This window comes from Oryza sativa, chromosome 5, assembly GCF_034140825.1.
Source record: "Oryza sativa Japonica Group chromosome 5, ASM3414082v1".
Classification (NCBI taxonomy): domain Eukaryota; kingdom Viridiplantae; phylum Streptophyta; class Magnoliopsida; order Poales; family Poaceae; genus Oryza; species Oryza sativa.
The window spans coordinates 3,532,512-3,555,096 of NC_089039.1; the positions used below are offsets into that span (position 1 = coordinate 3,532,512).

Here is a 22,585-nt window from a genome sequence, read left to right on the forward strand (position 1 = left end):
AGGCAAGCAGCTTCAAACAACAAAATGCACGAGGTCTCCACCCAACATTCTCTAGTGAAGCGGAAACCTTCTGAGCGAAGCCTTCAACAAGGGAAACAACATTAAGAATGTTGTCAACGCCCGTTCCCAAAAGGAACCCGGATTTCACCTGAAGGGAGAGAGAGCCATCATGACGATGCCTCCAAGGAGGAAACGGCACCGACAAGCGTCGAAATCATCAGCCTAGGAAAGCACTAGGCAAGGTTTTCACCCGAGACTCTCTCAAAAATGCTCCACCTCCCAACCCTCGTCGTGTTGCCTGGACGTCTGTTGAGGGTCATCGTTGCCGAGCTTGCAAGACAAGCAGCTCCGACTCTGCCTCAACGGTCAATCACAATGCAGCTCGACCAGAGACCACCTCACACACAGGAACCCAACTGCAGCAAACCTACGACGTGGCCGACGAACAGCGAGATAGAACACCGGAAACCAACTCCACACGCCACCCCTACCACACCAAGGAGCTCCCCGGCAACGACTGGAAGCAGCCTAGCCTAAGAAGGGAGGAGCACCTAAGAAGAGGGGAGCGGGCATCGCACCGCCAGAGAGCACTTGGAAGAAGAACAACTGGAGAAGAGGAGAACCGGATCTGGAGGGAAAGGACGGATGGAGATGGAGGCGCCGTCCCCGCCGCCGACAAACCGCAGCAGGTCGGCAGCCCCGGCCAGGTCCGCGGCAGCTGGCGCCGGAGCAGCCGTCGACGCCGACGAGGCCGCGCCGGAGAAGCCCGTCGTCGCCGCCGCCCGGCCTCGACGTCGGGTCGGGACCGAGGGCCGCTGCCCGCCGCCATTTCGCTAGCCCCTCATCGGCTCGCCGCCGCCGGTGGAAGTACCAGATTCGGCCAAGGGAGGGCCGGATCCGAGCACACCACACGCTGGCCTGGGCTCGTCGCCGTCGCCGCCGCCCAGCCTGGTCGTCACATAGCACGCGCCATCGCCGCCGCCCGGCCTCGTCGTCGCGCAGCTTGCGCCGACACCGCCACCATCCCGCCAGCCCCTTGAAGGCTCGCCGCCGCCAAGTGAGGGCCGGATCCGAGCTCACCGGCGCCGGATCCGGACGTCGTTGCCGAAGCCATGCTCCCACCTCCGGTCTCGTCGGCGCCCCAACCGCGTTGACCAAGGAGTGAGGGAGATGGGGAGCCCCGCCGCCGCCGTCTTTGCAGCTGCCCGGCTTTGCCGGTGGCTGCTCGGGCGGCGGTGAGGCGGGGGGAGGAGGGGAAGGGTGGGGCGGCGGCGGATTTCGCCGCCCGCGTCGTCCCTGGGGCGGAGCGACCGAGCGGAGGCAACCTAACTTGCCGTTGGTGGGATAGTTTTTTTGGGTGGGTTATTTTCAAATAGCCCTCAAATAGCTCACCCTTTTGGATCTTTTTGGACTATTTGAGGGAGGGCTAAAAAATATCCCTTGGATCAAACAGGGCCTTTGTGGGGGTCTCCCCTTTATATTTGGCTGCTTTTACGTGGCCTTAGTGTAGTATATTAGTACTTTAGTAGAATATAATAAATCTAACAATTGATTTTTATGGGTACTCTATACCTTCTATAAACGACCTCTGAGGTATTGTTGATTATGAATACCTATTTTCAGGGTACATGTGCTGCTCTTCCTTCTCCGAACAGCAGAGTAGCATATCTGTAGACTGTAGTGTACTCAGCAGCTTATTCCATCCAACCATACTCAATAACATGCTGTTACTCCATCTCAATCTTTGCATATAGTTCAGTAACATCTCAGTTTTTACTACTAAATGGGTCCCTAATAGGGATAAGCTGGCCACAGGCCTCCATTTCAATCTAGTCTAATAGGTTTACATTTATCATCATCGCCCCAATGGGCACAGACACAGACGAGCATCCGGACGAATCTTCCCCTCGCTTTGAGTTGAAAGCAGTAGAGCATCTTGAACTGGCCGCCTTCTCCCCTGTTTGAGGTTTGTGTTTAATTCCTGAAAAAAGTTGGAAGTTTGAAGAAAGTTGGGAATTTGGAAAAAAAATTGGAAGTTTATGTGTGTAGGAAAGTTTTTGATGTGATATAATGTGATAGAAAGTTGGGAATAGGGGGAAACTAAACACGGCCTTCTTTTCATTGAGCCCAACAGGAACCGTCAATGACCCTACTGTGAATGAACCTTGGCTTCTACTCTTTGGTGTTGATAGCAGCACCGGATTATTAGCCCTTGATGCTTGTGGCTCTTTTCCCAAACGTCCTGAGGATTCTTCCTTTCCTTTTGAGTTCAGCGCATGAGAGCAGCTTGAACCAGCCTTCTTCTCCACTGGTAGAGTTTGTGTTTCATTCAGCACATTAGGAACAATCAATGAACCTACTGGAATTGAAAGCATGGAAAGGGAAGAACCTTACTTCTGTACTCAGGAGTCTTGGATGCTTTTGGTTCCTCCAACTTTGAAGAATCTTCCTCTCCTTTTGAATTCATAGCAGGAGAGCAGCTTGAACCAGCCTTCTTCTCCACTGGTAGAGTTTGCATTCCAACAAGCACATTAGGAACAGTCAATGAACCTACTGACATTGAAAGCATGGAAAGGGAAGAACCTTACTTCTGCACTTAGGAATCCTTAATTTGTTGGTTCCTCCAACTTCACAAATCTACTCAGATGAGGAGGTCGATGGTTTGGATAATCTCTGTAAGTTTGGAACATGCTTGTTCCCTTTCAATAAGGAACATGCCATAACATTGAACAAGGAACATAATCAAATAGCTTCTCCTTCTCATCCTTTGTAAACAACACGAGGTAGGCACATCTTTTACGATGTGCCACCTCACGTGGAAGCTTCCTGAGAGGTCTTCACAACTCTCAAACCAATGCTTTTTATGGTAGATGGGACTGACCATTTCTGCAACTCCGCGGAAATAGGAATCCTTACCCACCTGTAAATCCTAATTTTAGAATCATAATCTAAGTTTTAAGACAAAAGGTTGAACAAATGAGATCAAGAACTCACTTTCAAAAAGAGTATAATTGGGCATTTGCAATTCTTTTGGGCACATATCTGGTGGGCAAGTCGAAATGCATCGTCAAGAGCATGATTGCCAGCAGAACAGGTCCATAACATGTCATACCTCATGGACAGATGGATAACCTCCTCATTATATGCCTGAAGCACAAAAAAGATTGCTTCCTCATACACTACTGCCAAGTCAGCCCAGTTATACTGATGTGTGTATCGCAATGGTTTTGGAATCTCTCCTAGGATTGATCTTGCTATCTGAGAATAACAAATATTTATAAATAAGAAACAATGTAAAAACATGAATATGAACAATGCACAAAATTGAAATAGAAAGTTAGCCAGTACCTTTGGAATACTAGATGATTCACCAAGACTCATGCTACAATCTGCTGTCTGTCTCTTCAAAGAATCTCTATCTTGTTGCCCCCCTACAAGATGTGTGTATCTCAATGGTTTTGGAATCTCTCCTAGGATTGAACTTGCTGCCTGAGAAACAAATATTTATAAATAAGAAACAATGTAAAAACAAGAATATGAACAATGCACAAAATTGAAATAGAAAGTTAGGAAGTACATGTGGAGCGTTAGACGATTCACCAAGACTCATGCTACGATATGTTGTCTGTCTCTTCAAAGAATCTCTATCTTGTTGGCCCCCTACAAGCATTGCACCATCCTGGAACATCTTCAGTGAGTTTACATTGGATCGGACATACTGAGTATGTGTCATGCCACACCGTTCAGGTGGTTGGTTTGTTGCCGTGGCTGCTGATGTTTGCCATTGCCTTGCTCCATGCAACATTGTTGTTGTTGGCTGTGGTGCAGCCGCAACGCGAGCAGCCAAACAGCCCATGCATAGAGAGTCAGTTTGCCTGTTCTCTATGGCAGATGGTACAAGTTACCTCTATGCTCCAGCAAAACTTCCATAATCTTCTACATGATATGGCATTTCAGGACATAGAACATCATCCTCATACTGGCATGTGGATGGAGTACCATCTGTGCGCTGGTCCTATCAAGGGAGAATGATTATCACTGACCAGGTAATGGATAAAATAAATTATTCCAACAATAATCAGGAGATATGTTGTGTACATACACTTTCTTTATGACGGGGTCTGTTCTCTGCACGATAATCGAAGTAACCAGTTACAGCATAGAAAAAACATGGATTTATGTCCTCCTGCATGGCGTGGTTCTTAAGAACCTTGAACCGGTCCCTGAAAATTGCAAAAAATGTGGAACTATTCCCCATCAATTAAGCTGGTGGAGGAGGACAGAGAGGGCGACGAGGAGGATCGATGGCGGCGGCGGCGCGGGGCGGTTAGGGGAATCGCGATGACGGTGGGTGAGCGGGCGGATCGCCGCCGCTAAACTACCCCTCGCGTGGCGAAGCAAAACCCCAACCCCCCCCCCCCCAACCCCCATAAGCTAAGTACCAAGGCAGCGTTACGGGCAAGCAACTCCGGGAGACCAGGATGGGAGATGAGGAGAGAGAGCTCACCGGAACGCGTCGCGACAGCTTCCCCCGCGGCCTTCGTCGCCGGTGATGATCGTCGTGGAAACCCTAGCTGGAGAGGAAGCACCCGCGGCAGAGGCGGCGAGAGGCGCGCGCGTGGCGTGGCGTGGAGAAGCGAAGCACACCGCGGTTGCATGAGCTCTGCCCATGGAGGACGCGTCCCGCGTCCATTCTGTGTCATTGGCATGTGGGCCTGAGTGCGTTGGATCATGGCGTCATCACAAGGATGCCATCGTTGTTCAATTCTCCGTTTGCGTTGTGCACTCGACAGCGGCATATCCGGTTTCACGGCGTTTGGCTGCCCCGTCTGGCCTCGTATGAATTTTTTTGAACTGTGGACTGACCAAAATGGCCCTAAAGTTATTTGATTTTATCATGGGCCGATCTTCTTTTTTTTTCACCTTCTTCTCGTAGAGTATGAATTGAGCCGGAATTTATTCGGAATGAGATAGAGACCCACCTAGAGTATTATGTAATAATTGGGTGGGATTCAAATGGAAACAATCTAGGATGGTAGCGACCCACCCAAAATAAGGGCTTGTTTGCATAATGTCGGACCACCTTCTTTGCAAGAATTTTGGATTGTGATTTGTGACTGACGCTCGGGGCGTCGGGCCCGGTTGTTACATCAGTTGTAAGCACCGGACGCTATACAAGGCTGCAAAAGCTTCATCTAAAGATCAAACAAGTTACTACTTCCTCCGTTTCCGAATGTAAGATTTTCTAGCATTGTCCGTATTCATTTAGATGCTAATGAATCTAAACACATACATATATCTAGATTTATTAACATCTATATGTATGTGGACAATGCTAGAAAGTCTTTGTCGAGGGAAGATCCTCGATAGCGGGGAGTCATGAGACCCCCCCCCCCTTTCATGAGTTCGGCCGGGGGCGGAGGCTCGCCTCTCGGAAATCGCTCGCGGGTCCCTAAGATTACCGGCAAGCTTGCACGCAGTCGGATTATACAGGTTCGGGCCGCTATGGAGCGTAACACCCTACTCCTGTGTTTGGGATTATGGATGAGTTTTACAAAGGTTTCTTCACTCCAGAGAGCGCACTCGCTTCCTCTCTTCTGGAGTTCAGGTTTTCTGGGAGTCGTCCCCTTCTCTCTGTGGGCAGGGTCCTCCTTTTATAGCTCAAGGGGACACCACATACGCCGCCTCTACCTACTCTCTATAGGAGGGGGACCCCACTCCACTTTTCCCGGGCTCTAAACCGTGCCTTCTCCCGGAAGCTAAGCAACAACCGGTTCTCGAGTGGAACCCGGCGCCGCCTCCCGCCTGACACGGGGGACAGCCCTGTCATTCCCTCATAAATGAATGATGACTTGCGACAGCCCTTCCTCGAGTGACGCTTGGATGTGACGGGTCATACCCACCCCCACTCCACCGGGAACAAGGGCGACGTGAGGACATGATTGCCCTTTCCATCGGATGCGACGGTGACAGGCCGGTCACAGACCGGTCACATTCGATGGACAGGGGTTAGCTAGGCGCGCCGCATGTCTGCCCTTACCGTATTAAATGCGGTGAGGGACAGTTGGGGCGTCGCATATTTATGGCTGTTCAGCCAGTGCTCCCCTCTCGCTCTCTCCCTCTGCCGCGTGGCAGCCGGGTGAGGTCCTCGGGGCGAAGCCGCGGGAGAGCCCGAGGGGGTGACGTCATGCCCCCCCTGGCCGCTTCCACGACTCGCGTGACGCGTGAGTGGGGCCATCTTGCAAAGTCGCGTGGCCGGAGGAAAAGTAATTCCCCTCTACTTCACATACCCCGGGCCCATATCTCCGACAGTCTTACATTGTGAAACAGAAGGAATATTAGTTAATTAGTCAGTGGTTACGCTATATAGATGTAATGCCAATATGCCATTAAGTGGCCAGCAGTGCATAATGCATTTATTTTTAAGGAAAATCAGTGATAGAGATAATGTACAAACACATCAGCAACAAAGAAAAAGACAGATTGAACAAGGACTAGCTCGGTCTTGCATACATTTGGGATCGTTCGAGGAACACATTGGTGAAGAGTACTTCTTGTATTCCGTGTGCATGTTTTTTTAAACTACTAATTGATAATATTTATTAGAAATGTATAAAAACAAGTTTATTTAAAAAATTATATTAATTCATTTAATTATTTTCAAGTTTAATCTAAATAACACTTACTATATCATCCGCTAACGGCTCACATCTTTCTAGTTAAATTGTCTTTCTTCTTCTTTCCCTTACCAGAAATATAAGGGAGGGGGATAAATCTATTTATATAGGTATATTGTTCTTTCGTCCGTTCTTTTTAAGTTGTATTTTTTTTCACACGCGGTAGGGATTTATTTTTTATATGGCTGGTTTTTCGCCCTAGCGTCGTCGCCACGTCGATCTGCATCCCCATGCGTTCCCTCCTCCAATTGATTGTAAAAATCGATTCCCACTATTCTCTCATTATTTTCCCATGATATTTCCAATCAATTAAGCTTTAATTTACCGGATATAATCTTCATTTAAAAGTCATCATTTTTATCCCGAGTTTATGGTTTTGCTCCGATTTTGATAAAAACGGTAAGAGGAAATCGAGCGTATCAAAAGCGCTCAACCAATTTTAGAAAATCGAGAAATATTCGATCGGATTTAATGGGGACGATAGGTTCCAACATTGTACGGAGAGAGATTGTCTCCGTAGATTGAAGATGACATTCGGCTATACAAGGTGGTCCTACAGCTTCACTTATGGGCTACGTCAAAGAGAGGCAGGCCAAGCAGATGTATGTAGGCTAGGCTAAGCAGATGTATGTAGGTTAGGCTAGGACTGAAAAGAAAGGACGAAATGTGCTTTTGGCTCAAAACAACGAGTATAATGTATGCGATCCAAAAAAAATACTTTTATTGTTTGCAACGCACGAGTATTTTTTTAGTACAGTGATAAAATGCAATTGTGCAAACAACCGTTCCTAATTTGACACGTGATGATCCTGCTACGTGGATTATGGTAATATTATCTCAACTAGACATTGTTGTTCATGAGCTCTCATCACATGGATTAATACAAAGTGGAGTCGAACACTAACGTGCTGCATGCATGAAAAATGAAAAATGCATCGACTAACCACCAGTGCACAAGCATCATTATGGTGTACATGTTCCTCCGTTATTTTGACATTTTGACCATTTTAAAGAACTTATTTGAAGAATAGACCTTAAAAAAACGTCAACAAAAAAGAGACTGCAATCTCATCGTCATCTTCCTGGCGCTGATAAGGATTCCACGTGGACACGGGATGCCATGTCAGCAGACCGCAAGTGCTGTATAAAATCTTATGTGCTTCCCTTATCATCAGTGGTTGAGTAGCATCCAATCTAACCCAAAGTTGTAGGTTCGACTCCCGGCCCTTTGCCCACATTTTCTTTTTTGCTTTTTTCTCACCAATGAGCATACTTCAAACAAATTATAATACTTTCATTCTTTTTCCACATTATTATTTTCCAAAAATATGCTCCAACGGTACATTCAAAATATGTAGTACCTCCAATTTTTTTTTCTTATAGTATTATTTCCCTTTTTTTTGACAGTATTGTTTCCAAAATATTTCTTTTTAAAAGCACCGGAATCAAATTCAAATATATTTCACTGCAAGAATTCGATTTGCTTCTAAAACTGACTCCTACCGCTTGGGGAACAGTGCCGGAAGAAAAGAATAAAAGGACGGTAAACCTGGGAAAAAAGGTACCGGAAGAAAAGGACGGTTAAAAATGACAAAAAAGAGAGAGAGAGAGAAGTGAATCCGGATTACTTAGGCGGTACCAGTTTTCATCAACGACGGATGTAAATGGAACGGTCCAGATCAGTGGGGCGTACTGTTTATAGCACTGTAGCATAGAATACTGTTTGTACGGTCGCTGTATCACTAGATCTGAGTAATTGATCACTGAAATGGACGGCTGAAATTGCTTGCAGTTCTTAAGTCGCAGTCACAGCTATAACTGCAACTGATCTGAATCCGAGAAAAGTATAGCCTGCTACCTCAGCGTGCAAGCACAGAGGCCACACGCCAACACTACAACAACATTGGTTGGTGCTGCTAGGCTCCGTTCGTTCCGGGCGATCTGGGGGACTGAGGGAGAAATGCATCTCGTTTTTCGCGCGCACGCTTCCCAAACTATTAAACGGTAAGTTTTTTTAAAAAAAAAAAATTATAGGAAAGTTGCTTTAAAAAATCATATTAATCCATTTTTAAAGTTTGAAATAGTTAATACTCAATTAATCATGTGCTAATGGCTCACCTCGTTTTGCGTATCTTCTCAATCCCCTTCTTCTCAAACACACAAAAGTAGCAACATCCGAACAACATTGAAATTACTTTATATTTTCAGCGATCAGGCTTTTCTCAAAATATATCAACTTCTCCACCAATAATTATCTTTCCAACCAATCATAACTTTTCACTATTCACTTTTTCTACCTACCTCCACTTCTCAACCAATCACAACCTCTCCCTATTTAATGCTACTATTTTTTAATAACAGTGTCCAACTATAAAACTTCTTATAGTTTAGGATAGATGTAGTAGTATTTAGTATCAAACTTATGGGGTGTTTAGATCCAGGGGTGTAAAGTTTTGGCGTGTCACATTAGATATTATATAGGGTGTCACATGGGGTGTTCGGACACTAATAATAAAACTAAATACAAAATCCGTCAGTAAACCGCAAGACGAATTTATTAAGCCTAATTAATCCGTCATTAGCAAATATTTACTGTAGCACCACATTGTCAAATTATGGAGCAATTAGGCTCAAAAGATTCATCTCGCAAATTAGTCACAATCTATGCAATTAGTTATTTTTTAACCTATATTTAATACTCTATACAGGTGTTCAAACGTTCGATGTGTCAGGGTGTAAAATTTCTGCGTGTGATCTAAACATGACCTTAGAATTTACAAGACATTGGTGCAAAAACATATGTGTGCCGTCAGCCCGTCACGTCCATGGGCTGGCCTAAGCGTTTAACTTGGGAAAAAGTATATTTTGACTCCCTCAACAATCGCCCGAGTATGATTCTATGTCCTCCAACTATAAAACCGGATATATCAACTCCTCTAACTGTCAAAACCAATGCAAACAATGTCCCTTGACGGTTTTAGAGGTGGTTTTGGCTGACGTGGCGCCTACATGGTGTTCTTGACTGAGCCTTTGTCCTACGTGGCGTTTACGTGGGCATTAGAATAAAAAATAAAATTAAAAAAAAATGTGGGACCCATATGTCATTCACAAAAAAAAAATTCCACCGCATTTCTCAGCCTCCTGTTCACGCGAACCCATGGCGGCCAAGCTCTCGTTGCTCATGCTCCTCGTCCTCGTCCTCCCGGCTTCCGGCGATGACGCCGCGGCGCGTTCAACGTGACGGAGATCCTCGGGCGGTTCCCGGAGTTCGGCCTGTGTTCAGCTACCTGATCAGAAAGACGCACGTCGACCGCGACATCAACAGCCGCAACACGGTGACCGTGCTAGTGGACAACTCCGCCGTGGACTGACTCCTCCGCTGCAGCCGCCAGGCTGCCGCGGGCGGCGCTCGTCGAGCTCCTCTCCGTCCACGTCGTGCTCGACTACATCGACGCCGCGAAGATCGCCGCGCTGCCGCGGGGGAGGCCCACCGTGTCGACAACCCTGTTCCAGACCACCGGGAACATGTGCCGCCGCACCGGGTTTGTCGCCATCACCCCCGACGGCCAAGGGTGGCGCTGTCTTCGCCTCCGCCGCGCTCTCCGCGCTGGTGAACGCCACGCTCAAGAGGGTGGTCGCCGCGGTGCCGTACAACATCTTCGTGCTCCAGATCAGCAACTTCGTCGTGCCGCCGAGTGTACTCACGAGGCCACGGCCGGCGCTCCCCTCTGCCGCCGCCGCTCCAGAGAGAGACGAGGGATAGAGAGGAGAGGAGGAAGGGAGAGGGAGGATGACATGTGGGTCCCACAATATATATTTTTAATAACATATGGGTCTCACATATTTTTTTTATTTTTATTCTAATGCCACGTAAGTGCCACGTAGGACAAAGACTCGGTTAAGAATGCCATGTAGGCGTCACGTCAGCCAAAACCACCTCTAAAACCACTAAAGGATATTATTTGCACCGGTTTTTGATAGTTGAAGGAGTCGATATACCCGGTTTCGTGGTTGGAGGATATAAATCATACTCGGGTGATAGTTGAGGGAGTCAAAGTATACTTTTTCCTTTAACTTGGGTCAGAAAAGACACATAGCCCCTAGAGAGAATGGCCCATCTAAGAAATAAGGATATGGGCCAACCTGAGAGGAACCTAGGCCCCCTAAAATACAGCCCAATTTAGATGACAACGACCCACCAGCAGATATAATAGCCGTCGTGCACACCATCTAAGAAAGAAAACTTAAGGGGAAATGTTCACTTAGGTACTTCGTGTATAAGTTAAGTTTCATTCACGTCCCTCAACAGTAAAACCGGACATAATGTGTCCCTTAAGTTTTAAAACCGGTGTAAATTAAGTCCCTCAAAAGTTTTAGACAACAATTCCATCCTATGTGACATCCACGTGGTGTGTTGACCTAATCTTCATGTGATCTGATCTTTATTTTTACAACTTATAAATGTGCTTTTCTTTCTCAAAGTTATAGGTTGGGGTAAAGATTGTGCTTTGTGGATTAGATAAAGATGTCACATGAAGTCGGCTTTATGTAGGCTACGATGCTATATGCGTCTGCACTCCATCGTCTCATGTTGGAGCTTTGTACGATACAATGTGCTGACGACTCAATCTTTATGTGAGCATGAAGCTTTATCATATATACTTCTATTGACTCTTTCAGTATAACGACATGGGTTGAATTACTCAACAATGCTTATTTATGTTAGGACTCAATCCACATATCACATACATAGTAGGTCATCATGTAAAGTTGTCCTTTGTCCATTGCACACTAGAGTTCTAAGGGCATTTACATTGCTATGCGATGGATAATGCATGGCCTCACAATTTCATCGCAATGTCACGTCGGACAGTTTATATAAAAGTTTCTGCATGAAGCACATTGTTAGTAGTTTGAAAAACATGCTAACGGGAATTAAGGAGTAGCCAAGTTCAATTAGCTCTTTAGAATAGACCCTTCTTCGACACAGATCAAGGCGAGCGGCTAGGGCGCTGCCTAGCAGTGTCCTAGCAGGAGCTCATGCCTCATGGAGAAGGCAACAAATAACAAAAGATGTAAAACTTGGTGTCTCTTTTCTTTCTCTAAGCCTCTTCTTTACGGGCTCTAGCTCCTACTTCCTCCGTTTTACAATGTAAGACTTTCTAGCATTACCCACATTTATATAGATAATGCTAAAAAATCTTTAATAAGTCTTACATTATGAAACGGGGGGTACTTGGCTTTACTTCTTCATTACTCCATAAACTTATAAAACCGTTCTATTTATCAGCTTCCTCTTCCTCAAATCTTATAATTTGTACTTAAAAACAACTGCTATTTGTACTAAGAAAAGTGGATTTCTAATAACATTGTATGATCTATCATATTCATAAGATTAGTTACTATAAATGTCAAAACTCAATTATCACTAAGTGGGTGACGACCATAACATATATAAAGGGGGTATATTCATTCTTCTCCTTTCTCGTTATTCCTTTTGCCTATGGTCTCTCATTCTCTTAGATAAGGGGAAATCCTCATGCCACTTAAGCTATGGCCGGGGGCTAAGGGCCTGTTTGGGGTAGCTTTAGATTCTGAGAAGCAGCTGTTTGGTAGCCAGTTTCTGAGAATCTGGAAAAGCTCTGAAACTCAGCTTCTCCAGCTTCTGGCTTCTTAGTTTATTTTTCAGAATCTGTAACTACATATTCTCAGAAGCTGTGGACTGTTAAGGGCAGCTTCTAGCAGAAGCAGCTTTTGGGAAAAACTTTTGGGAAAAGCCGCAGTTGGGACAAGCTCTCCCAAACAGGGCTAAGACTAATTTAGGTCCATATTTAAAATATGATTTTTTTTGTCAATCGAGATAAGTCAATTTAAATCACTCAGGGCATCTTTAAAATACGATGTACTACTCCGTTCTATAAAAAAACCCAATCCTAACTACGAATCTAGATATATGTGTGTCCAGATTTGTTGTTAGGATTGTTTTTTTTTAACGGAGGGATAATATACAACATTATGAATTTTCTTATCAATAGTTAGCATGTGAATTGGGTTAGTTCCTTCATACGGAGTACTATATCGCAATTGTGAGTTTGTGAATGAATGCACATGCACGGTTACACCGTATCTGTCCTCGTATGCGCATACGTATTCCGTAGACGCTCCCGTCGGGGTCGAATTCGGTATTCGTACCCAAACTCTTCGTATTTACATTTCTGCCATTCTCTCCTCTCCTTTGTCCTTTCTTGCGCAGAAGGCCAGAGAGACAAGCAGAGGAGAAAAAAAAAAGAAAAAGAAAAAAAGAAAAAAAAAACATAGCGAAGAGGAGCCCGCGAGATGGCGATGGCGAGCTTGGCGAGGAGGCGCGCGGCGGAGGCGGCGCTGCTGCGGCGGGCGCCGGCGGCGGCGTGGGCGTCCGCGTGGAGGGGGTACGCGGCGGCGGCGGCGGGGGAGGAGAGCGACGTCGTGGTGATCGGCGGCGGGCCGGGCGGGTACGTGGCCGCCATCAAGGCGGCGCAGCTAGGGCTCAAGACCACCTGCATCGAGAAGAGGGGAACGCTCGGGGGCACCTGCCTCAACGTCGGCTGCATCCCCTCCAAGGTATCGCCCCCTCCCTCCCGCCCCGTCTCCGCGCCGCGATCTGGGATGGATGGCTGCGCGTTCCCCGCTGTTAGCTCTCGGAGAGCTCGTAGATCCGTGCGAATTCGTACGACGAATTTGGGCGTTAGGGTTTGCGTTGCGCGGGTGTTTAGGATGTAGTTGTTTGATACGTTTCGGGGTTTGCAAAATTTTGATTTATCCATGTGAATGTCAGAGAATTGGGACCTGCTCAACAAGCTATTTGGGGGGTGTGGTGATGTGAATTTTAATATGGCCCCCATCGGTTGGGCATATATGCGAATTATACGCCTTACAGCGTATTAGCAAAAGAATAATGTTTTGTGGGTAAAACTATAGATATGAGATATGTTTTTAGCGATTTAAAAGCTAATGCTGAAAAATAAACTTCGATGAAAAAACTTTAAAATTAAGCCTTAATATTCAAATTCTTGGCAGCGGCTGATTTCTTATAATGAAAACGATGGGGGCCTATGGTTCCTGCTCTTCATGCCAGATTGTCAGTTCAGTGATGCGAATTTTGAGTCTTCAAGTTGTGCTAGGAATTTGGAACCCGCTGATAATGTTATCAGTGCTATTTGCAGCTGGGTTTTATATTGAATTGTCTGAAATGTGTGGATTAGTTACAGTCAGTTCCTTTTCTTCTTTGCTATTATTGGTTAGGAGGTGATGAATCATTTCGACCCATTCTATTTAGCTGTGCCATCGATTTATTATGAATTACGAAGCACAATGGGGGTAATATGATGCCGTAGGCCTGAGTTTTTATCAGTGGGTCAACTTTCTGATATCTTTTAGAGAAAATTGCGAATATCATTGCCATTTTATAGATAAGAGCTTTGAGTAATCTGAGGTTGGTAATCTCATTGTTTGCTCTACACTTGTTCTGCTAGTGTGCATAAATTTGCACCTGTCTTCATTAGCTAGTCATCATTGAGCATGTAGTTGGAGGTTTCATTATTAGATCTTTATTGCTTTAGTTCTGAGGTCCATGGTTGGGGCCAGGTCTGTCATGACAAAGGGATTTAACCTACTTGATCCAACACAAAAATTGGAATATTTTTGGTGCTCTAATGAAGCTAGGGATGGATAACTGGTCTCGAAATTTGGTCTCGAATGCTCATACACTATTTATTAGCCGATATAATGCCACATTTTATGATGTTAGTCTTTTCATATGGGGCCAGAAATATTAATTGAATATCGAGAAGGTAGATTCGGTATTTTGCTCTTTAAGAGTTTCAGCTTATGGCTTCAGTTTTTCTCATCTATAGTTGCCACTTTCTATTCTTTACTCTTGTTTATGGTTCAACTCTAGATAAAACACTATGTACTTCCTTTGAACTGTACTATGGTTATCCTTCTGGAATGCAACTTTAGTTGAACATTAACATTTTTGTTGATTTCATACATGCTGTATCTTCACGCATGCTTGTGAAATTGGTCATGTTAACCATGCTGAAGTAGATAGATATACCAATAAATTCTTGTTCAAATGCTACTGCATACCCTCCTGAAGTACCAATTTTGTACTTAGCTTTTGCAGTTATGTATTTGTAGCTGGCTTATTTGAAAGAATGCAAATTGCAAGTGCATCATTTCGATGGTTATTGCATTGCATCTTATTTGTTTTCTTTTATCATTTCAGGCTCTCCTGCATTCGTCGCATATGTACCATGAGGCCAAGGCTTCTTTTGCACACCATGGTATCAAATTCTCAAATCTTGAAATAGATTTGCCTGCCATGATGTCACAGAAAGACAAAGCAGTTGCTGGGCTGACTAAAGGGATTGAAGGCCTGTTCAAGAAGAACAAGGTTGAGTATGTCAAAGGATTTGGAAAGTTTGTGTCCCCTTCAGAGGTATCTGTTGACTTGCTCGATGGTGGTAGCACTACTGTTAAAGGGAAGAACATAATCATTGCCACTGGCTCAGATGTGAAATCACTCCCTGGAGTTACAATAGATGAGAAGAAGATCGTGTCATCTACTGGTGCTCTTGCTCTTTCAGAAATACCAAAGAAGTTGGTGGTTATTGGAGCTGGATACATTGGTTTAGAGATGGGTTCTGTCTGGAACAGGCTAGGGTCTGAGGTCACTGTCGTTGAATTCGCTTCTGACATTGTCCCGTCAATGGATGGAGAGATTAGGAAGCAGTTCCAGCGTATGCTGGAGAAGCAGAAAATGAAGTTCATGCTTAAGACAAAAGTTGTTGGGGTTGATACCTCTGGGAGTGGTGTCAAGTTAACTGTGGAGCCTGCAGCTGGTGGAGAGCAGAGTGTTCTTGAGTGTGATATTGTTCTTGTATCTGCTGGCAGAGTACCATACACCTCTGGTCTTGGATTGAACGCCCTTGGTGTTGAGACTGACAAGGGTGGAAGAATCCTTGTCGACAAGCGCTTTATGACAAATGTTAAGGGTGTTTATGCGATTGGAGATGCGATCCCTGGACCCATGCTTGCACATAAAGCTGAAGAAGATGGTGTTGCCTGTGTTGAATTCATCGCAGGTAAAGAAGGTCACGTAGATTATGACACTGTACCTGGAGTGGTGTACACACACCCAGAGGTGGCTTCTGTTGGGAAGACGGAAGAACAGGTCAAGGCATCAGGAGTGGCCTACCAGGTTGGGAAGTTCCCCCTGTTGGCCAACAGCCGTGCAAAGGCAATTGATGATGCTGAAGGGTTGGTCAAGGTAGTGGCTGAGAAGGAGACCGATAGAATCCTCGGTGTACATATAATGGCCCCTAATGCAGGTGAGATAATCCATGAGGCGGTGCTTGCACTTCAGTATGGAGCATCTAGTGAGGATATTGCACGGACATGCCATGCGCATCCAACAGTGAGCGAAGCCCTGAAGGAGGCTTGCCTACAGACCTACCTGAAGGCGATTCACATTTAAATCATGATACAGTTTCAACTGCCATCTAAAAATATTCCCCAAAGTTTTGAAATAATATGGAACGATGTGGTTAAAACATCTAGTTTGTTTACCATTTCCTCAGCGGAACTGTGAATTCGCACCTTCACTTCTTATTGTAGTTATATTCTTTTTCCTTGCTAGCTGGCGCGTCTGTTCCTACTCCTTAATAATATGGTAAAAACTTAATGCTGAATATGTTTCTTTTTTCTGTTGATACCTGAGACAAGAATACCACAGAGGCTGGCTCCCCTAGATCAGATGGCGCCCTTCATCTCTGGAATTTTTTGCTTAATCCCAATTCTGATAGTCTATTTTCAGTATCTTTGTTGGGACATAAAAGATGTATAATTGTGTGCATGTCACAAATCTTTCCATGATTCATTATTGCTCAAATTATTAAATTCTACTGTAATTACTTGCAGTTGCAAACTTGCAATATGTCTTCAGTTCTGCTTGGTTACTCAAACTTATCAACGAAACCGCAAGGTCAAGGGCGATTTATTGAAATAAATATTTGGCACTGGATTTTTTTTTTAGGCAAATGTTTTGTTGCTTCCAGCATCAAGCAAGGCCTCTGCGATTTTTTTAGAAAAAATCCCGTGGAACAATACTACACAGGAATGAAATGAAACCAAACTCCTGAAATTTTATATACCAACGACCTGTTTGGCAACAATTGGGGAGGGGCATAATATTAGCTCTGGGAGTTGAGTGAGGGAATTAATATGGGAATTGACTTTTAATTCCAATCTCTTGTTTGGGAATTTGATTCACATTCTCTGTTTGTTGCGTGGGTTTTGAGGTACGAAATTATATCGGAAGACATGATAAACGGTAAGATTAACGAGAGTTGGATCAATTAGTTTCCCATCCTAATCCCTCTAAATTTCCCACATCCTCCAATCAAACTGAGATTATAATGCTTAAGGGTGAGTTCGAGGGATAGGGGATTGAGAAGATTGGGAAGATACGCAAAACGAGGTGAGCCATTAGCATGTGATTAATTGAGTATTAACTATTTTAAATTGCAAAAATGGATTAATATGATTTTTTAAAGCAACTTTCCTATAGAAAATTTTTGCAAAAAACACACCGTTTAGTAGTTTGGGAAGCGTGCGCGTGGAAAACGATGTGCTATATCACTCATTGTCCATGAAACGAACGCACTCTAAATCTCCTAAACTTCCATTCCCTCTTTTCAAACCCCCCAACCAAACAAACTGCAAATGCTTTCTAAAATTGAGTACGCAAAAAGTGTAACTATGTCACATGTCACACAACACAGATCTTGAAACAGTTATATCAAACTTTAGGATCCAAATTTGTACGAGTTGAATACAAGGAAACATTTTTATATCTCCTGATGTTAAGGCCCGTATTAAATTAAGCCCAAAAACAAAATCACATCTCTATCCAAGATTCCAGACAAGCCAACAAGTAGAGTAACCATCACAGAAACCTTCAACTATCCAAAACTCCTCATCCTCCCCCCATTCTATCACCAAGAAAAGAGGGGAAAAAAAAAGAGAGAAAAAAAAAGAGAGAGAGAAGAGAGGAAGAGATGGAGATGGCCATCGACACGCCATCGCCGTCGCCGTCGGCCTCGTCGGCGGCGGCGGGGAGGCAGACGCGCGCGGCGGAGTCGGTGCGGCTGGAGCACCAGCTGCTGCGCGTCCCCCTCGAGGCCCTCAAGTCCACCGTGCGCACCAACCACCGCCTCGCCGAGAAGGAGATCGCCGCCGTCCTCTCCTCCGCCGCCGCCGCGCCGGGAGGAGGAGGAGGAGGCAGCGGTGACGCCGCCGCCGTCGACCACCTCACCTCCCTCGTCTCCCGCCTCCACGGCCTCAAGCGCAAGGTTGTACTCCCCTCCCCTTCCCTTCCCCAATTCCCCACCTCACTTCGCCCCCCAATCAGTCTCTCGCCGAATCCACACTTGCCCTCGAAAAGATCCTGGCTCGTTGATCGATTGATTCTCTATTCTATCTGGATCCTACTTAGGTTGGGGAAATCCCATTTCGTTGCTGATGGATTGATTGATTATGATGATGATGATGATGATGATGTCTTGCAGATGGAGGAGGGAGCGCGGGCGGAGGAGCTGCAGGTGCAGAGGTGCCGGGCGCGGCTCAACCGTCTCGCATCGGCGAGCTCTGGCGATGATGCTGAGTGGGAGGAATTGCGGCTCAAGCGGATCCTGGTTGATTACATGCTGCGGATGTCATACTACGACACCGCCGCGAATCTCGCGGAGACTTCCGGCATTCAGGTATAAGAATGGTAGTAGACAGGAAGAACATACCAAGGAGAGATTTTCCATTGGTTGTGTATATAGTTTGTTCACTAACCTCACATAGTCACATTAGTGGCAACAAAGCAAGCAATAACCCACAACTTTACCCTTTGGCCATATCGATTGTTTGCCGCTGAAATGATCCGTCAAGTTTGTTGAAGTTAACTAACTAATCTTGCGACGAAGAAGTATGAATATAATGCTCAAATTGCCTGCGAGCTCCTTTTAATCCTTTGATGAACTAGGGCCTAATGTTGCCTTTAACCATAATTTTACCTGTATTTTATTTGTCCACATTATTCGATTTCCACTCTGGTTAAGTTTTGCAGTCTCTTACATGTTATATGCTTGACTACCCTCCTGCCAAACAAAAGAGAATGCTTGTTTTAAAACTATCTCATCTGTATGTGAATGCAGATGACGTAGCATAAGTTAATCTCCTTTTATTTGTAGTTACCGTTATTCTTTTATTTTACCAATGTACATAATTATTGGCGAGTAGCCAAACATGTTGCTTTCTGCTTTTTGGATATAGCATGAATACAGAACATTTTTTGTAATGAATCTTAAGAGTTAAGATTTGCTTTCCGCTAGTATATAAGTGGCTTCAGCAACAATGATAATGAGAGCAGTATCAATTCATGCTGGAGTCGAGACTGATCAGTACATACTGCCTTTAACTCCCATAATCCATAATTACTCACTGGAACATAATCTGACTAGTCAACTTATGCAGGACCTTGTTGACGTTGATGTTTTTCTCGATGCAAAAAGAGTAATTGATTCTCTTCAGAACAAGGAAATCGCTCCTGCTTTAGCTTGGTGTGCAGAAAACAGGTCTCGGTTAAAGAAATCAAAGGTTTGTTTTACTGTGCTATTTCGTAATTCGTACTATATTGATTGGTTTGCTTCAATAAAAAATTCAGCATATTAGCAAGATGAAATGATTAATCTTTGGCGTATGATGAAATACTGGTGTCTGGTGCTTGCATTGGCATCTGATTATTGATAGCTCTGACTTCTAATAGCACATGAATCATGGTGGATTTTGCTGGCTCAAATTCTTAATCTTGTAAGCTGTCTTCTTTATTGGAATTTGGAGGCGATTTGTTCTACATGTCCTCTGTTAAAAAGCATCCTAATCTAAAGAAACAGGCGAGAGTGCATAGTACATCAATGAATATGATGTTAGTGTACAACATTTCTTGATGTCATTTTCAAAGAAACAAAATAAGCCCAGTTTTTTTAGGTGCTGACTGGCGTATACTACTATCTTTATGTTAACACAATTGTTAGTTCTAGTACATTAGGGTGCCTTTGTTATTTGCCCTGATTAGAGTGCTTTTGTTATTTTCCCTGCAGAGTAAGCTTGAGTTTTTTCTGAGGCTTCAAGAGTTTGTGGAACTTGTCAAGGCCAAGAACTTCATGCACGCTATAGCATATGCTCGAAAATACCTTTCTCCCTGGGGGGCTACACACATGAAAGAATTGCAGCGCGTCACAGCAACATTGGTTTTTAGAAGCAGTACAAACTGTGCTCCTTACAAGGTTAGCAGCATTGTCTGTGTACTCTTGTTTTTTTTTTTTTGGTGTCACTGCATGCCTGCATCACGAATCTGACCACATATTTTCATTCAAATATATTATTATCTATTTGACTATATGTGCATTCTTGGAGAGTCCTCTGATATCAACTCCTATTGGAGTAGAGCTGCATCATAGTCTTCATACCATGTGTTTATGCTCGCAGGTCCTGTTTGAGCAAAATCAGTGGGACAGCCTTGTGGACCAGTTTAAGCAGGAATTCTGCAAATTGTATGGCATGACATTGGAGCCGTTGCTGAACATCTATATGCAAGCAGGGCTCACAGCTCTGAAGACACCGTATCCTTCGCCTGATCATTATTTTCCGCTTCACCTTTACCATTTAATATAAACCACTAGCATTGTATTACATTCTCTTTTTTCCTTGACCATCATTAGATTCTGCTTCGATGGTAACTGCCCCAAAGAAGACCCCTTATCCCTGCCTGGCTTCCGGAAACTAGCAGAGCCGCTTCCATTCTCCAAGCAGCACCATTCAAAGCTTGTCTGCTACATAACCAAGGAGCTCATGGACACTGAGAACCCACCGCTCGTTTTCCCGAATGGCTATGTTTATAGCACCAAGGTAAAAACTACGAGCTGAACCAGGTCATTACGGTATTATGCCGATCTGCGAGTTCATACTTGAAACCGTCGTTCGTAGTGCCACACTGATAATCCGTTGCTGGCTGTTCATTCTATCCTACCTCAGGCTCTTGATGAGATGGCCAAGAAGAATGGAGGCAAGGTTACATGCCCTCGGACAGGAGACATCTGCAACTACACCGATCTCGTCAAGGCCTACATATCATGATCACACAACGCGTGTGGATCTCATCTGGGAAGACACTGATTTGCGCGGGTGATCTGCACCCTGAATGCTTGTACATAGACTGATCAGAACATTCTCTATTCTGTTAAGTTTAGTCTGAATTGTGATGCAAATGCAAGAACCATTGAAACTACTTCAGTACTGATTTCTGATTACACTTTGACCTTTTGTGTCATTGCATTCCATTTCCATCCTTTTTAACCTTTTTCTTGGTCAAAATGAATTGGTGAAATCTATCTCGAAAGTAAATTGATTCATGCGAAAAATACTGCACTCTATTAAAGTAGGATTTGGAAACCTTATAACCATCACTTTTGATATTAAAATTAAATCAGCATATAGCTGCAGTATGAATATGCTTTACATGAAAGGGAGATGACTTGTACGAATGGTTCAAAACGCCTTTCCAGCCTCTGCTCCCACGAAAGCGGAAATCCATGATGCGTTTTCCAAGCAAGAAAGCGGAAAAGAGAAAGTAAACCGGTGCCCTATCCTGAGTAATGGGCCGGAAGAGAAGCAACGAACCAGTCCCAAGCCCAACAAACCCAGATGAACCCCAGCCGTCCGATCCGAAAACCCCTAGATCGAACAGCCCACACCGCTCCACCTCCTCTATAAAGTCGATCTCCACATGCGCCGCCCAAAACCCTAGCCACCTTCCCCCCACCCCTCTCGCCGCCGCAGCCGCGGAGGCGACCCCTCCCCCGCCGCCGCCAAGATGCAGATCTTCGTGAAGACCCTGACGGGGAAGACCATCACGCTGGAGGTGGAGTCCTCGGACACCATCGACAACGTGAAGGCCAAGATCCAGGACAAGGAAGGGATCCCCCCGGACCAGCAGCGCCTCATCTTCGCCGGCAAGCAGCTCGAGGATGGCCGCACCCTCGCCGACTACAACATCCAGAAGGAGTCCACCCTCCACCTCGTGCTCCGCCTCCGCGGCGGCGCCAAGAAGCGCAAGAAGAAGACGTACACCAAGCCCAAGAAGATCAAGCACAAGCACAAGAAGGTGAAGCTCGCCGTGCTCCAGTTCTACAAGGTGGACGACGCCACCGGCAAGGTCACCAGGCTCAGGAAGGAGTGCCCCAACAACGACTGCGGCGCGGGCACCTTCATGGCCAACCACTTCGATCGCCACTACTGCGGCAAGTGCGGCCTCACCTACGTCTACAACCAGAAGGCCTAGGTTGATGCTTGCTGCTGCTCGCTTTGCTCTGATCTGATGCTTTTCATTCCCTTTTATCTGTTATTATCATGAGCTGAGATGAGCTGCTGCTGGTTACATGTTATTCAGATTATATGCGTTTTGTTCTCCGTTTACAATTGGAAAACTTTGAGTAGTAGCCTCTTGGAATATTATTATCTGTTACTGAATTGATGATGCGATGTGAGTTCACTTGTGTTTTCTGATTCCTGTTGGATGATTAGTTTGCGCCAGTTTCGTTGCTCTGATGTGTTTTTGAGATCTCACTGATTGCAATTAGATAATTGTTTTTCTGCATGGACTGGGATGCAATTGTGCTGATTGCTGGTCTCAATGGAAGTAGTCTCCATAATTTTTTAATCATTTCTGCTCATCCGTTCAGTTAGATGTGCAATTGTTAATCTGATTGTATATTCTGCCATTAAGCATAGTGAAGGTTACCATAGAAAATTTTATTCTT

At 44.9% G+C, this 22,585-nt stretch overlaps 3 protein-coding genes and 1 pseudogene across 3 annotated transcripts; all 4 read left to right on the forward strand.

Annotated features, from left to right (window-relative positions):
* Nucleotides 1–9,834: 9,834 nt before the first annotated feature.
* Nucleotides 9,835–10,440, forward strand: LOC107275915 (fasciclin-like arabinogalactan protein 8; annotated as a pseudogene).
* A 2,474-nt stretch (nucleotides 10,441–12,914) lies between these two features.
* LOC4337881 (dihydrolipoyl dehydrogenase, mitochondrial) lies at nucleotides 12,915–16,408 on the forward strand. The gene is made up of 2 exons (XM_015783849.3): nucleotides 12,915–13,277; nucleotides 14,944–16,408. The coding sequence occupies exons 1-2, from the start codon at nucleotides 13,014–13,016 to the stop codon at nucleotides 16,192–16,194; spliced, it is 1,515 nt and encodes a 504-aa protein (XP_015639335.1). The 5' UTR covers nucleotides 12,915–13,013; the 3' UTR covers nucleotides 16,195–16,408.
* A 1,270-nt stretch (nucleotides 16,409–17,678) lies between these two features.
* LOC4337882 (protein MAEA homolog) lies at nucleotides 17,679–21,096 on the forward strand. Its single transcript, XM_015783850.3, has 7 exons — nucleotides 17,679–18,070; nucleotides 18,287–18,481; nucleotides 19,242–19,364; nucleotides 19,868–20,053; nucleotides 20,256–20,389; nucleotides 20,489–20,675; nucleotides 20,802–21,096. Exons 1-7 carry the CDS (start codon nucleotides 17,777–17,779, stop codon nucleotides 20,901–20,903), a joined length of 1,221 nt encoding a protein of 406 aa, XP_015639336.1. The 5' UTR covers nucleotides 17,679–17,776; the 3' UTR covers nucleotides 20,904–21,096.
* Nucleotides 21,097–21,563: 467 nt separating this feature from the next.
* On the forward strand, nucleotides 21,564–22,422 carry LOC4337883 (ubiquitin-40S ribosomal protein S27a-2-like). Its single transcript, NM_001420091.1, has one exon. It carries the CDS (start codon nucleotides 21,640–21,642, stop codon nucleotides 22,105–22,107), a length of 468 nt encoding a protein of 155 aa, NP_001407020.1. The 5' UTR covers nucleotides 21,564–21,639; the 3' UTR covers nucleotides 22,108–22,422.
* The last annotated feature ends 163 nt before the right edge of the window (nucleotides 22,423–22,585 follow it).